At 44.4% G+C, this 16,307-nt stretch overlaps 1 protein-coding gene across 2 annotated transcripts in view; it reads left to right on the plus strand.

Moving 5' to 3' along the window:
* Window positions 1–16,035, plus strand: part of RAB30 (RAB30, member RAS oncogene family) — a 66,900-nt gene extending 50,865 nt beyond the window's left edge. Inside the window, exons 2-5 of one of the 2 annotated variants that reach the window (XM_054015763.1) lie at window positions 802–902; window positions 3,169–3,252; window positions 11,655–11,838; window positions 14,145–16,035. In XM_054015763.1, the coding sequence (XP_053871738.1) occupies window positions 810–902; window positions 3,169–3,252; window positions 11,655–11,838; window positions 14,145–14,395 (612 nt within the window). In that variant the 5' untranslated portion in view covers window positions 802–809 and the 3' untranslated portion in view covers window positions 14,396–16,035. Of the gene's footprint in view, window positions 1–624; window positions 903–3,168; window positions 3,253–11,654; window positions 11,839–14,144 lie in introns of those variants that run through there. The other variant, XM_054015762.1, reaches the window with a different exon arrangement.
* Window positions 16,036–16,307: the final 272 nt, after the last annotated feature.

Consider the following 16,307-nt stretch of genomic DNA (forward strand, 5'->3'; position numbering starts at 1 on the left):
CCACCGCATTCCCCCAATTTTTTTCCATTTCATCCACTTGTTACATCCTGCCAGATGCAGACTGTGCACTCCCTGGGGCCGGGATGTCTCCTGTGCCATTGGTCTGCACAGTGCCTAGCACAATGGGGCCCAGTTATCAGAATACGAACACTAACGTGTTCTCTTTAGAAAGCGAAAACTAGTGGCTTAGTCCAAACCAGATGCATTGGGAGCAAAATGTTTAATGAAACTTAGGACCTGTCTCTCCAAGGCTTACGTAGTAGCGCGTGCAGGGTTCCTTACGGAAACTGAGCAAGGCAGGCTCGTAACCCATCTGTAATTCAGTACAGTTGGCAGCCGGAACACTGAGGACCCCATTGAATGGAGTTAAAGTCCACACTCCGTCATCTTTTTACAACAGATTTTGTTTTTGCCAGACAGGATGGCAAAGGTTGAATTGGCTCTGCCGGCTTGTGGTCAGGTTTGTGGGCACGCGAAATGCCTCCGTGTCAGGAAGGTAGGAGCCCTCTCCCCGTTATAAGTGCAATTCCCTTATCTTATCAGTGGTGCAAACTCTGTAACGACCTTTGTCCTGAGTATTTGGAGGAGTAAAGTTCACCAGTAAGTAAACTGATTGCAAAGGCGCTTACTGTTGCAAGGGAATCTGAAAACCGCATTGATTTGTTAGTGGTGCCCTGCAGGAATATCACATGCCGGCTCCTGAGAGTAAAGTGACAGTGCAGAGCTAGCACTCTTACCAGCTGGATGAACCTCAACTGATGCTTCCCCTTTGGCTTATTTATATTTCTCTTTCCCTTGCAGCTGTGTAAATGAGTATGGAAGATTATGATTTTCTGTTCAAAATTGTTTTAATTGGCAACGCTGGCGTGGGGAAAACCTGCTTAGTCCGACGCTTCACTCAGGTAGGATGTTTCTTCTCTTAATGGGGAAAATGCTTCTATGCGTATTGGGGCAGTTTTTGGTTTGTGTGCGTAAATCCATTTGAACGAGTAGCTGTCTCTAAAATAACTTGGAATCTGTGGCTATGAACTGAGGTGCACGCCCGCAACGCAGATCAGCTAAGGCACTTTGTTGTGATACCAACATCCCCAGCACAAGTCCTGGTGCTGTAAGTGTACCTGCCAGGGGTTACGTCCTACAAAACTACCCCCCTGGTTGGCAGATCTAGCTGAGAGAAAAACAAGGAGATGGGCATGATTTTGATGGGCTCTGGATCAGGCCCGAATGGGTCACAGAGACTGAAGTACCCTCGTGCTGCATCCCGTTGCTCTTCTACCCTGAACCTTGCAGAGGGCTGGGAAGCTTTCAAAGCTGCTTGAAACTGCTGTCTGGATAGAGAAATTCAGTGTCTGGGGTTGTCAGTGCAGCACCTTCCATCACACTCCCTTTAAAAATTAGGCTTTGCAAGCGTTGTAAAGGCCATTTAATGATGACTTAAAAAGGGGGGGAGGGGAGATGAGACCATATGTTGCTCAGCAAACCTCTCAACCCCCTGCTTTTGTTGTCTTCTGTGACCCATACAGCTAAATCCTTAAAATAGAAATGGGGGTTGTGCAACTCCCTGCTTGCCTTGCAGAAACTTAAAAAAATCACAAGTGTTCAGGCTGATTTCCTTTTCTGGGGAAAAGGAGGGGCAGGATTTCTGTAACCGAGGTAAAGGGGAAGTTTGCATGATACTGTATGTAACACAAGTTATGGTTTCTGGGCTAGTTTCACTTTGAAGTCTCAGCACTTTTTCCCTGTGATTGGTTTTAAAAATAAGTCCCTGGAAATCTTAAACTCGCTCTCTTCCTCCCTCTCCAGCTGCAAGCAAATAGCTGACAGCACTAAAGCTAAACCCAAGGGGCTAAACTGTAAAATCTGCGGCCAATTTTGCTGCTTTCCAAACTTTGGTTTGCTGCTGGTGGTAGCAGAGGCAGATATGGCTAGAAATCAATGTGGCTTTGTGTAGATCTACAGGCCTAGAAACCAATAATTGAAAAGCTGCTATTATTTTATTTATTATTTATATAATAGTACCACGAAACATAAGTTGAAGCCTCTTGACGTTGCTACTGTGAAGACAGCAGCTGACTGTTCGTTCACTCACACAAACCTTTGTACAAGAATGTGAGAGTATCGCTTGGAAAGTGGCTTTCACAGAGTTGCAAGATAGTGTTGGGGAAATGGAAAGCTGTGATAACAAAATGTTCTCTTTTGCCACCACTCATTCCTAGGAACTGAGAAATTGACATGGTGAATCAGCTAAATGGCCAATCTAATCCAGTGCCCTGTCTCTGACGTCAGTCAATACTAGATGCTTCAGAGAAGGGTGTAAACATCTATAGTTCTTTTTTCTTTTCTTCCTCCTCTTTCTCGTTCCCCTTTTCCTCTGTTTTGCCCTCCCCCTCCCTGCCTCGCAAGTCAAGTTGTCACATTCCTTACTCTATGGAAAACAACTGGAGAGACCTTTGTACAGCAAGAGACATGATCAGTTATTCTTTTGTCCCAGGTAACGTAAGAGTTGATTTTGCTGCCACTCCATGCATTGGATTCCCAGTGCAATCAATTGGAGATTTGTGTATGGAGTGGGGGGAGAGTCCAGCCCTCCATTAGCTAGGGTGGCAGAACAACTGATTGCATCTCCTATGGTACAGAGGTCTCTCTGAATTCCTAGATCATAGATTCTCAGGCCAGTCTGACCTCCTGTATAGCATGGGCCATAGAGCTTCCCCAAAATAATTCCTTCAGCGTATCTTTAAAAAAACCCATCCAGTCGTGATTTTAAAACTGCCAATGATGGAGAATCCACAACAACCCTTGATTATATTGTTCCAGTGGTAATTACCCTCATTGTTTAAAAAGTTGCACAATATTTTCAGTTTGAATTTGTCTAGCTTCAACTTCCAGCCGTTGGATTGTGTTAGTCCTTTCTCTGCTAGACTGAAGTGTCCATTATTAAATATTTATCCCCCATAGGTACTTATGGACTGTGATCAAATCACTCTGAATTGTTTCCCCATCTATTGATACTTCTCTCTGGTGGAAAAGAACTGTTTGGGGGAGAGGGGAATAGAATTAAAGAGGAAGAAGGATGGGACAAAAACCTGGTGGGGATTCATCAGCAGGTGACATCTTCTTTCTTATCTTATTGCAGAATCTGCTTTAACCAAACTGCTTTCTTTGTAGGGGCTTTTCCCACCAGGTCAAGGAGCCACTATCGGAGTTGACTTTATGATTAAGACTGTGGAGATAAAAGGTGAAAAAGTGAAGGTAGGAAACTACCAACTTGCTTCGTTGTGTTCAGCATTTACCATGAAACAAACCGTGCTGTGGCACAGGGCCCCCAACGACAGACAGGCGGGCCCCCAAAATGCAGGACAAATATCATCTGACAACCTGTCCCCGAGTCCTGGCCCCAGTGGCGCAGCAGGGCTCAGGCAGGCAGGCTGCCTGCATGCCATGGATGGTGGCCCCACACCGCTCTCGGAAGCGTCCAGCTGCTGGCACATCTCTGTGCGCCCCTGGTGGTGGGGAGGCGGCTCCGTGCACTGCTCCCACCCCAAGCAGCGCACCACTGCTCCCACTCCAAGCAGCGCACGGAGACCTGCTGCCCCCGTCCCCCTAAGGGGCACACAGAGATGTGCCAGCAGTAGGGCTAAGGTGGCTTCCTGCCCTCTCTGCCTCCCTCCCGGGAGCGGCACGGCACAGAGGAAGCAGCGGCATGTCCCCGTGGCCTGTGGGGTGTGTGTCTCCGTACGCTGCTCCCGCCCCGAGCCCCGACTCCACAGCTCCCATTGTCCGGGAACTGCAGCCAATGGGAGCTGTGAGGGCAGCGCCTGTGGGCAGTGGTGCGCAGAGACCCCTGGCCCTCCCTGCCTAGGAGCCGCTGCCAGAGGGGTGCATATGCCGGTTGCTTTGGGAACTGCACTGCCTGAAGTAAGCATGGCCCCTCTACCCTCCCTGCACCCCAACGCCCTGCCCCAGCCCAGAGCCCACACCCAGACCTCCTGCCCCAGGCCAGGCCCTGCACCCCTCACCCCCTCTCACACCCCAACCCCCTGCCCCAGCTCAGAGCCTGCACTCCTCACCTCCTCCCAGAGCCTGACTGCCGCACCCCTTCCTGCACCCTAACCCCCTGCCCCAATCAAAGTACCTCACTTTATTTTCATTTACTTCCTATTACTTATAGGAGGAGGAGGAGGAGGGAAAAAAAGAATGAAAAAGGGGTGGGAGATAAGAGAGAATGTTCTTTTTCTTGGCTGGGTCCTGAAGGGGGGGCCCCCCAAAAATGAAGCTGCGCACAGGGCCCCGCTAACTCTAAATCCGCCACTGGTTGTGTTACTGTCTGGATTTAGGTGAACCATGCAGCATTCATTTCTCTCTTCGTAATCTGTGGTGGAAGCAATTGTCGGGTGTTTGAAGATGTGACGACATATAGGAGAGAGAGGGTGTTTGTAGCCTTATTGCCTGGAAAAGTCTGGACCCTTGAGTCCTATTCCTGGCTCTGACTTGTTGAGACCTTGGGCATATCATTTCAGTGCTGTGCCTCTGTTCATCTGTGAGGATAATAATAGTGAAGAAGGGTGATGCAAAACTCAATCCATATTTGCACAGCGCTTGAGTATTAGGGTTTATGGATGTGCAAAGAACTATTTCAGTTCAACCTCCATTTACTGAACTCCTGTTAATTCAGATGTGGTATGCTGTCCCCCGCCAGCTGTAGTCATTGCAGTGCTGCCCCTGCAGAGTTCCTGAGGTTGACAGGTGTGGACCTGCAGGCTTGTGGAGTTCTGCAGGACTGAAGGGCCCTAGAAATGCCTCCAATTTTGGTTGAGTTGGCCAGCCTGGGAGAAACTGGGTGACTAGTGTGACAAGGTAGGTGGGAAGCATGATGATCCATGCCTCCAATGTTGTGAAGGTTTCAGGTGACCCCTGAAGTTTTCCTAGAGTTCAATTCCCTGCTACATTAGTACAAGCTCACAGACAGAAATGAAAAAATAGTTGATTTCTCTTCTCTCCCTTCTGGTATTCCAGTGGGTACTCAGATGAGAGAGCCAAGGTGATGCAAATTACTGGCTGTCTGGATTAAACACACAAGGCAACGTTTTCAAATGTGGGTGCCTGAAGTCAGGTACCTAAGTCTATTTAGATGATGAAAAGTGGCCTGATTTTTATCCGATATTCTGAGAACCTGCAGCTCCCATGGGGTCCTCAGCTTGTCTGAGAAAATCAGGCTATAGTTTGCTTAAATAGAGATTTAGGCACCTAATCGACTTTTTTTAATTAAAGGAGTGTCTGGAGTCCCCAGCTCCATTGTACTAGGGCTTGTACAAGTCTCTGCCGTAGGAGCTTACAATCTCTACAGAAAATACTACTTCCTTTCTTTCACCCTTCATCTCAATTTTATAAACTGGAAAAGGAATCGCAAAAAGACTAAATGACTTTTCCCAAGGTCACACAGTCAGTCTGTGGCAGAGCTGGGATTTGAGCCCGGATCTCTGAAGTCTGATGCAGTGCATCAACACAAGACCATCCTTCCTTCCTTAGTTTGAAAAGTTTTTGCCTTGATGTCCCTTCTGCTCTGTAGAGGGATTACAGTTCTCATGGCACTTTTTAGAAAGAAGGGCATTTTCCCACACACCTCCTACCTGCCTGTCATGCAGAGGTGTGTTCATTCCTACCCTCAAACTATGGGTGGCTGCAGGCCAGTGGTGGTCTATGTGTATAATTTGTGATTTGGGTTCTTTATAGGGGTGCTGTATAAATGTACATTCATCCTCTTAGAGAGAGATGGAAGTCATGAGTGGGGCTGATAGACTCTTTGCTCATATAAGGTGAAGGAAAAAATGGAAATCCACAGGCGTGTCGATCAGAAAAATCAATTGATATACTTGGGGAAGGGGCACCAGGCAGCTCTTACTCATGTAGCTTGTACTTCTGTGTCAATAAGCCCAGCACTCCCTGACCTTGGCTGCATTAGAAGGGACATAACCTTTATGGCAAGATAACATATGGGAAGGAGGGTGCAGGAGGGGTTCGGGCTCCGGCGTTCGGGCTCCTAAAGTGGCTCCAGGGTGGCAGCGGCGCGCACCAGGGCCAGGGCAGGCTCCCTGCATGCCTGCCCTGTCCCCAGCCCCGCGCTGCTCCAGGAAGCGCTGTGGCCCGGGGGGAGGGGGTGCGGAGGGCTCCGCGTGTTCTGTCCTTGCCGTGCCTCCAGGTACCTCTCCTGAAGCTCCCACTGGCTGCGGTTCCCCGTTCCTGGCCAATGGGAGCTGCGGGAGATGGTGCCTGGAGGCAAGGGCCATGCACGGAGCCCTCTGCCCCCCCGCCCGGGGGCCGCAGGGACGTGGTGCTGGCCGCTTCTGAGAGCGGCATGGAGCCCACAGCATCCCAGGGGGAAATCCTGTGGGCCGGATCCAAAGCCCTAAGGGGCCGGATCTGACCCGCGGGCCGTAGTTTGCCCACCCCTGATGTAGGAGCCTAGTTTTAGGCAACAGTTTTTGAAAATCTTGGGCCCATTCTTCTCAAATTTGGGAGTTTCCTGTTTCTCTCTTCCAACTTCTTTTTATACTGGAAAGTCAGCCTGAAGGTTGTCAGTGAGGTGCTGGTGCAAACCTGTATCTTGTGGAAGTTCTTTAGTAAATACTAAGCAGCTGATGGTAGCAAAATATGATCTGAGTACAGGCTTGAGAACCAGTAATCACCAGAGTGCTAATGCTGTCTCTGGCGATGCCCCCATTTTGTGGCCTTGATCAAGTGACTATCCTTTTTGTCTCCATTTTTCTATCTGTAAATGGAGATAATACTTACTTGCCATAACAACTGTGTTACCACCAGGATTAACTCAATGTTGTGCACAGTGCTTTGAAGCTAGGGAGGGAGCAGCAGGAGAGAAAGCATTATGTACTAAGGTCTTGCCTGCATTAGGGATTTTTGCACCCTGGGTTAAGTGACGCTGACACAATCCTTGCTTTATACCAGTTTGGCACACTGGTGCAAAAATCCTTAATGTAGACCAGCCCTAAGTAGTAGTATGCCACCATTGTACAGTGGAGAAGACTTATAGGCCAAGAATCTGTACAAAGCAGACAGAGCCCAGTCTATCCGGATAGGGTTGCCTGAAACATTTGAATTAATATGTGTGTGTCTGTGTGTGATTAGATAGCTAGCTAGATCTCTCTCTCTCATACACAGTCAACCTTTATTTCAAGCAGCCTACAATTAGATAGGGTTGTATTATGTTTAGCAGTGCTATGGACAGGTGACATTTAGGAGTGAAGAATTCTCATGTTCATTCTCTATATGGTCCTGATCCCAAGATGCTGAGCCAGATTTTTCTCTCACACTGGTGTAAATCCAGAACAACTATGTTTAAGTCAGTCAGTGGGGCTAAACCAGTGTGAAACTTGTGTAAGTGAAAGGGAAAACTGGCCCTGCAGATTTAACTGTCAATCACTACTTGGGGTCTGAAAGTCAAGCTGGGTTCTTTCTGCCTCTTGCATCAGCATGGGTAGTAAGAGATTCTGCAATCGGAACTTAATTGATTTTTCTTGATGTGTGAAGCAGAATAGAATCCACCTTACTCTCCCACAGCTGTATTTGCTCAACAGTGCTAACGGGAGTAAATACTTGCATATTAGCAAGAAAAGCAGGTGTGACTCAGGCCCTCAAAGTAGAGATATAAAAATGACGTCACTCAAACTAGGGACTTCTCTGCCTATAAGCTCATTGCAAAGCTCCCATGTTGTGACTCCACCCATCTCCTGCACCACTGTTAAGAGCTAAGATGAGAGAGCAGCACTATCTATAGAGCAGTTCTTGGTATTCAAGACTGCTTGGGAAAATGTCTTTAGAGCTTTTAGGACTGCATTCCAAAATCTGTGCAGACAGACTTGCTAATGTGAGACTTCTTTACAAAGCATCTCAGTTTTGAAGAATAGCAAAGAAAGCTCAGGGAGAGACCTCAGTGTGAAAATCAAGACAAGGACGTTCTGAATCGCTTCATATTCTTTTATGTGATACAGCGTAGGAAATGCTCTGTGTGATCCAAGGCTAGTTTTTTGGTCTTCCTGATCTTTTCTGACAAAATCAAAATAAAAAAACACTCAAGCCACACCTACTCTATGTAGCTCTGATTAATACCTAAAAAGTTACTAAAATAAATTCAAGCTAAGTGGATAGCAGCTAAAGGGGTAATCAGACATAACCCCAATCCTGCAATCATTTAAGGATGTGCTTAACTTTACACACAGGGGTGTTCTCATTGAACTCAACGGAATTATTCCTATGTATGAAGTTAGAGATGTATGTGAGTGTTTGGAGATTGAGGCCTGTAGCAGAGGCACTGACTTCCCCAGTTCCAGGGGGTGCTCGACTCCTGCTCCACCCCTTCCCCCAAGCTGTCATCCCCGCCCTGCCTCTTCCTGCCTCTGCCCCTTCCCACTCCTTCTGTCCCCTCCCCCGCCTTTTCCTAACACTGCTCCCCCCCCCCCCCCAAGCACCTCCTGCTTGCTGCTGAACAGCTGATCGCAGCGGGCAGGAGGTGCTGGGAGGGAGGAGGAGGAGGAGCTGATCGGTGAGGCCTGGCAGCAGTTGGGAGGGTTTGGGGGGAGGGAGGAGCTGATCCACGGGGCTACTGGTGGGTGCTGAGCACCCACTATTTTTTTCCTATAGGTGCTCCAGCCCCAGAGCACCCACAGAGTTGGTGCCTGGAGCCTGTAGGATGTTTCCCCAAGAAATAACATCCAGATAACTTTGTGTTCTCATTTGTAAGTCAGGCAACATCCTTTGACTTCCCTAGGAAGACCATAAAATGGAAAAATATAGATGGTAAATTCACTTACTTTGGCAGAGATAAGCTGAACAGTGATAAAAACAGACACACACATTTTGGCTGAAAGCAGATTTTTATCCCCGAACACAAATTCTAGGGCTTTTCTTCTAACTTAAATATCCAGCAAGTGGGTTGAATGACAGCTAAATCCAATCACAGGAGCTTCTGTCCTGTTGTTCCCCAAAGCAGTTTCTTCCAATTTCAAAGTTCATCATGTTGTGTGATAGAACATCCTCATCAAAAAGCCATTTTCAGTTCAGAGAGATCATCCTAGAATATCCTGCAGAAATACAAAGTGTATCCACATCAGTAAACCATTATTAAAGTAACTGAAACATCAAACCCACAGAAACAAAAACAAATTACAAAGACCCTGATTTTTAAAGCAGATCCAACCTGACACCTGACTTGCACCCGCAAAGAATTGTGCTTACAATTTTGCATCCCACTTTACTGCCGATCTGAATACTTAGCCATCTAAACACCATGTGCCAACAGACCAGGCAGTGTGATGCCTGAGTGCTGGGAATTGGTACCACAATTAATTTTCTCTCCACAAAATCAAAGGCGGCTTTTCAAAGTCAGACCCTAAGGCCTGGAATCAGATAATGGGCTAAGTGGGGCTCTCATCTCTCAGAAGCTAATATAATATAGATTACCTGTAATGCTGTGATTGACACAATTTAACTTCCATGTTCCCCTTGAGCTAGAATCTTTTAAGTTTTGTTCACTCTGTCATGGTCTGCTGAGTACGGGAAAAATTCCCATTGACTTTTAACTTTTCCACCAAAGGTCGCCAAAATGTTGGTCTTTCTGATCAGATTGCAACCATTCAGATGTTCAGATATGGTGATAGGCACTTCAAAAATCAAAGTCTGAAATAGAGAAGTGCCCCATTGAGTTAAAATATTGAAATTTAAGACATTCCTTCATTATTAATCATTGACCACATTTAATCAAAATTGGCTTTTATTCTAGATCACCAAAAGTTCATCAATTTAACAACTGATAAAAATTATACGGTTTTGTTTCATGAGGCAGTTGTGTTTAGGCATGAGACCAATGATTTGGAGAAATTTTAAGGTCAACTGATATCTCTAGATTTACTTACTAGAATTTAGTCAAGAAATGTATTGCAGGCGTATGCAAATGTGCTGCAAAGGCAGATGTTGATGGCCAAATCCATCCAAAGGATATTTTGTAATCTCAATATATGCAGCAGAAAACAGCCCACTGTGTGCTAGTGGTGGCAAGCAACCAATGCACGGCACCCTGCACACCAGTGGCGGAAAGGAAATATGGCCATTAGCATTCTGGCATTACTTTTATGAAAAGTGGCAGGAGATCATCCTTGTTTGTGTAGAGCAGTCAGGACTTCCAGTTTTTTAGGTCTTTTCTCAGTAGAATATACTATAATCATGATTTCTACAGGGCCTACAACTTCTCTTCTTTCAGTAACAACGTAGCTTTGCTAACAAAACCTTCCTAAATTTCTGCTAAGCCGTAGGAAATTCCTTGTAGTTCTGGCTGCATCTACCGTTCCACATGTACTTGGTGTTGGTTTTTTTTGAGCTCTTGGCATCTTGCTACAGAGATTCACTTAAGAATTCAGAATCTTAAAAGCTTTGCATAGAGTGGAGAGGTAACTTAACCCAAACTTCAGACTGGTTTGAACACTGGTTCAGCTGTAGGCTATAGTGATTGGTACCATTTTGATTAGACTGGCGTTTCAGCAGATTTACTAAACCTCTCTGAAAATGGTTCTGTCACCTGAGCCATGTTTACATACCTTTTCTCCAGTTTAATACCAGATTAGCTGAACCACGTTAGAACCATTTTGAAATTGTTGGTTAGTTTTCCCAGTGTAAACATGGGCTGCAGTGTGGGTCCTTTTTGGTCATGTTCCAATTAAGCACTTCTCTGTTTTAGTGTGGATTGAGGTCACGTGTTATCTTGCAACTAATCTGAAATGCCATTGACCAGCGAACATGACTTTAGGGACCCAATCCTGCAGTGATCTCCGTGTAGGCAGACCCATGGTCAGACACAGAGCTCCCTACAGGATCAGGGCCAATGTTATTTTAAAAGCCCTTTCTCCTCCCCTACCCTTGAGATGATGGTGTAAATGATAGTACTTTGTGCTTCTACTCTGTGTTGCCTTTCAAGATGTCAAAGAGCTTTAACAACCCCTTTGATGTAGGTAAGTGGTTATATACCCTTCCTTACAGTTCCCGACTGGGGACAGACAGCAGTGAAGTGACCTGGGCAAGGCTATGCAGAGCACAAACCTTGAGATGCTTGGCTGAAAGTTCATACACAAACCCACACTGTTTATTCTTTCTTATGGTTTCTCTCCTCACCCCCTCCTCCCTCACACTCTTCATTTGAAATGGGATAACTTCGTTTGCAGCTGGGGGAGATGTTTTGTCTTTGTTTTTCAGCTGTTGTCATTGTCCTCAATGCAGGGGGCATTTGTTTTCTCCCTGTAATGCCAGCATTAGAATTCCAAGCCAGCATGGCTTACTACTTCCACTGCTTACTGAAATGCTCACAGTCACATGAAAGCTTCCAGACCTGCTGCTTCCAAGGGAAATCAGCTGGAATGCCAGCTGACTTAGTGCCTTGAATTTAAATCTTTAGATGCAGGAACAGAAACAAAAATGGGGGGTGGGGTGGAAGAGGGAGCCAAAGGGATTGGAAGTGACCTGATTTCCCATCAGTGGGTTTCCCCTGAAAGCATTTAGGTGCTGCCCAGTTGCTAAGTAAAGGATGGTTTAATGGTTTTTTAAAAAATATATATTTTCTCCTCCCCTTTCTCCCCTTCCTGTTGTGCCAAAAGCTGCAGATCTGGGACACGGCAGGGCAGGAGAGATTCCGGTCCATTACGCAGAGTTATTATCGCAGCGCTAATGCATTAATATTGACCTATGACATAACCTGTGAAGAATCCTTCCGATGCCTTCCCGAATGGCTGAGAGAAATAGAACAGTATGCCAGCAATAAGGTCATAACTGTGCTAGTGGGTAAGTGAGGACTGTGCTTTTCTAAGTGCTCATTTCGCCAGGAGAGAATAATCAGCCATGTCCATCTGGAGTTTCACTGGGGTCATTGGCAGATAGAGGTATTAGTGAAAATTACTGCATTTATTTTATCTCCTAGTGCCAGGATCTCCTCCAAATATGCTGGACTGGACACCCCTTGATGCCAGTAGGTTCTGTACCTATCTCTCTATAGCATCTTACTGTAAAGCCATTCACCTGAGTGAAATTGCCAGGACAACTTCTGTATCTGAATGACTCCTCCAATGCACTAATAACATAACTCAGAATAGCAACTGCTGCTTCTCAAAGTGTTGGCCATCTTAAGCCATATAAGGTTGTTCAGCATGGAGGGAGGGGTGTATTTAGGTCGAAAGCCCAAACAAACCAGGAACCATTTAACGATTGTTTCACTTTCCCTTGCACTGTGTTTGGTTATTTAGCCCCATGGCTTTGACTGTGCAGCTGCAGTTTACAAAGAGTAAATGGAGCTTTACACCTCTAGGTTCCCAGTTCATATCTAGATCAAGTTGGTAGTGGCTGAAAGTTGTTATGCTTTGAAGGCCCCAGTCCTGTTGCAGTGACAGGCATCGGCATCACAAAAACTACCATTCCAATTGGTATTCTCAGCAGAGAGGTCAAAGACTCAGTGGGCATATGGAGCCTGGAGTGTCTTCCTCCTCTCCCTCATTACTGAGGCACAGTGCCGGTAGTGGAGAAGAGCATGTGCCGCTGTCTGTACCATCCTTGTCCTCTGAATAAACAGAAGGCTTCTGTCTCCAGGGCCATGAGGCTACACCTTTCACTGGTACTAAATCAGAATTTCACATGGATTTTCAGAGAATTAAAAAATATATAAATGAACAAAATGCCACGAATAACGTGCCTTTGCTTGAGATGAAGCAAATCCAGCCATCAGACACCAGTTTGCTACCACAAATGTGCACCAAGGTATACACAGTGATGAGGCCCATTAACATTTTTGCAATGCTGCACTTTGTTTTCCAAATCCGGTAGTCAAAACACCACTTTTCAGGGACTTGGTCCAGGGACCAGGTCTCAGCATAGTCGAAGAATGATGGACAAATAATTTGGGGAAAGGGTTAGTCAGCTGGTGGGTTGACTGGTTATTCAACAGCAAGACCTCTCCTCTTTTAAATAGCTTAACATTTAAAGAGTAAATAGTACAATTCTACAGAATAATCTTGTGTATTTAGTCTTTATTTGGATTTAAAAATAATTAAAAAGACCCTTATCCCAGACTCCAGGTGCCCTAATGCACACTAACAATGCAATCTAAAATACATGGAGGTTCCGTGACAAGAAACCATTCACACTGTAGATTAAAGGTACAGTATATTGTATAAATAGTTTATAAAAGGTTAATAAACAATAATGTGCTAATAAATTGCTAGAATCCAGTAGGTTGCTTATGACCCTCTGTAGCACCTTCTACTGCTGTGCTTATAACTTGGTAAGATGCTTATATATTCTAGTAATCACTTATTAACTCTCTATAAATGTAACTTCATATAAAGTATGTCCATGAACCATTACATTGTAAAGGAGAGGTTGTTGGATGGAAATGATGGCAGTGGAAAGGGATCCTTTCCTCAACTCCCACCTCTTCCCAAACCAACTGCAGGTAATATCAGATTAATCATTAGTTGGTTTATTCCCTACACGAATGTTGATCTGTTCCGCCATAAGCTAAAAATGAAATCTCCCTGAGGGGAAGGGTTCCTCACCTCACCTAGTTCTAACAGCTTTCCAGCACCCATTCATTCCCCATGTTCAGTAACCATTTAATGAACAAAAATATGTAATTAAAACTGGAGAGCAGGTCTCTTTTTAAAGCTCATAATTATATGAAAAAAATACTGCATTTGGCGCCCCCACATGCAATAATTGACATTTTAAGTGCTCCTTGGAGCAAGAACCAGTGATTGTTCAATAGACATTAAAAGGGAAATCCTTTAATGCCAATTGATATTAAACAGGTGCATTAGCACTAAATTAATGCTAAACCGCTTGCGTGTTCCTGGGGAAAATTCCATGAAACGAGCTAATATTAAAAAGGCTTGGTTGTCTATCAGAGAATCCACTTTTTTGGGGGACAGGAGAGTGAGCATTTATTTTTGTAGCTTTAAAAGATGAATAGTTCGTTTAAAATAAAGAATCTAACACGAGACACATGGTGACAAATGGTTCCTTTCTTCCAGATCAATATCTGTTGGTTTTGTCTTACAAGTCAAATTAATTCCCTTTCTTAAAATATTGTATTGATACAGGTAATAAGATTGATTTAGCTGAGAAAAGAGAAGTCTCCAAACAAAGAGCTGAAGAATTTTCAGAGGCCCAAAACATGTACTATCTGGAAACTTCTGCTAAAGAATCGGATAACGTTGAAAAACTCTTTCTGGACTTAGCTTGCCGGCTGATCAGTGAGGCAAGACAGAATACGCTTGTGAACAATGTGGCATCCCCGTTACCAGGAGAGGGGAAAAGTATCAGCTATTTGACTTGCTGCAATTTCAATTAAGGGCTGGCCCAAGATCCACCCCAAAAGGGCCAAGAGGTTTTTTGCTGAGATTTATCTCAGTGAAGGCAATTCCTGCCACTTTGACCCATCTGACTCACACCTAAGTCAGGTTCCTGATCTTAAAGCATGGCAGGCTGGCCGCTCCACCTGCAAGTCAACATAGCAGAATATAATATGGTTTAATCTTTTTTGCAGTCTCTGGAGTGGGTTAGGAAAAATAGTTTGCACAAGGCGCTCATTCAAATCCAGAGCATGGGCTGCTACGTCACTTTCTGTTGGAGATTAGAACAGCCTCCCTGGATGATACGGAAGAATGCAGGATCTCTTTTGCAGCACGCGTTTGGTCTTTTTAAAAAAAGATGAACTTTAAGTCTTGGACTATACAGTACTGGCATTCTTCCAGGCTGCCAGCCAAATGAATGCTTAGGATGTGTATATGCCCACAGCATCCTGATGCAGGACTCAATTGTATGTTTTGAATTAGTGTTATATCTTTCATCCGCAGGCACTTTCATGAACTTGGAATTAAAAACATATATATCAACATTTCCAAACAAACAACAATTTGGAAAAAGATATGGATACTGGCTTAGTCACTCCGTTTGGTGCTAGTACTTCAGCTGAATTATTTCATAGACCAAACCTAGTTTTATTACATGACTGTCCTCTGAATGTGTAACTTAGAGTAAGTAGTGAAAGTATGCTAATAAGCACTGTCCATAAAATATCATTACCTCTTTTTCTCAGCCTGAACATAGTGGGTAAGGACTGTGCTTCTTTGATGTCAATTGTGGGGGTGAAAAGACTTTTTTTTTCTTGAGTCAAAAAAGCTCCGTAAACAGTAATTTCCTAATGTAATGAACTAGTTTTGAGAATACTGACTGATGGAGTTGTAAACAGATCAGATCTGACCAAAATATTGTGTGTGCACTGATCATGTATAAGGGTTCAAAGGCAGAGCACAGTTTAGATGGCAGTCCAGTGTGTTTGAGTAATGAAAGCTTGTAGTTACAGATCTTGCTTGAGAAGCAAGCATACAATTTTGTATGTTTTTTTTAAGCTTAAGTGAAAATGGCAGCAAGTGGTGGTGTTAATCATTTTGTGTCTTACTCATCCAGTGATCATCTTATGAAACTGTACCTTGGAGAAGCAATTCATGGTACCAGTTTGGCATCGACTCTGTATTATAGTAGCTTTTGGATCCATGACCATAGATTCATTTAATTTTCTTGTTACTTTGTACTCTTAAGTCTCCGATTCCAATGTATGTATAATTATTTGCCTAGGCAAGTTCTTTATATAAAACCTCTAATGTGGAAGCACTATGGTATTTGTTATATTACACCTCTAGTGCCATGTTCTAATAATACATTGGACTTTACACATTGATGTTAAAGCAAAATTGGAAAAGAGGTTGGACGCATACATAGCAAATCATTCTTAAATGTTTGGTATCCGTTTTATTGACCTGAATGAGGCTAAAACTCTTGGTAACTTTGTGGCTGTGATACATTGTAACTTAGCATTAATCAGCTCGATATCATGTATTATTTGCTGAAGATGTTGACTGGCCTTTTGTATTAACATGAAAAAAGCTGCCAATAAGTAAATCTTGAAAATAAAAATGGCCTTTTAAAATGCTTTGTCACATTTTCCTAAAGAGATTTTGGGCTCTATCATACTGTGCCTTTAATTTTCGATGGGAAGTGTGTGTGTTGTAGACCAAGATAGCCACTTTGTAATGCATATTTTCCTGCCGTAGCATGTCAGTTTTTTCCCCTTACAGTGTAATCAACGGGAAAATTTGTTTGACTCGGCGGTTTCTCTTGTGCTAGGTAATACAGTGAAGCCAGCACTAAGGAGCATCTCCAGTAGGGAGGATTCCTTTTTTAACTGACTTCCTTTAAAAATA

Source organism: Malaclemys terrapin, chromosome 1, assembly GCF_027887155.1.
Source record: "Malaclemys terrapin pileata isolate rMalTer1 chromosome 1, rMalTer1.hap1, whole genome shotgun sequence".
Classification (NCBI taxonomy): Eukaryota; Metazoa; Chordata; order Testudines; family Emydidae; genus Malaclemys; species Malaclemys terrapin.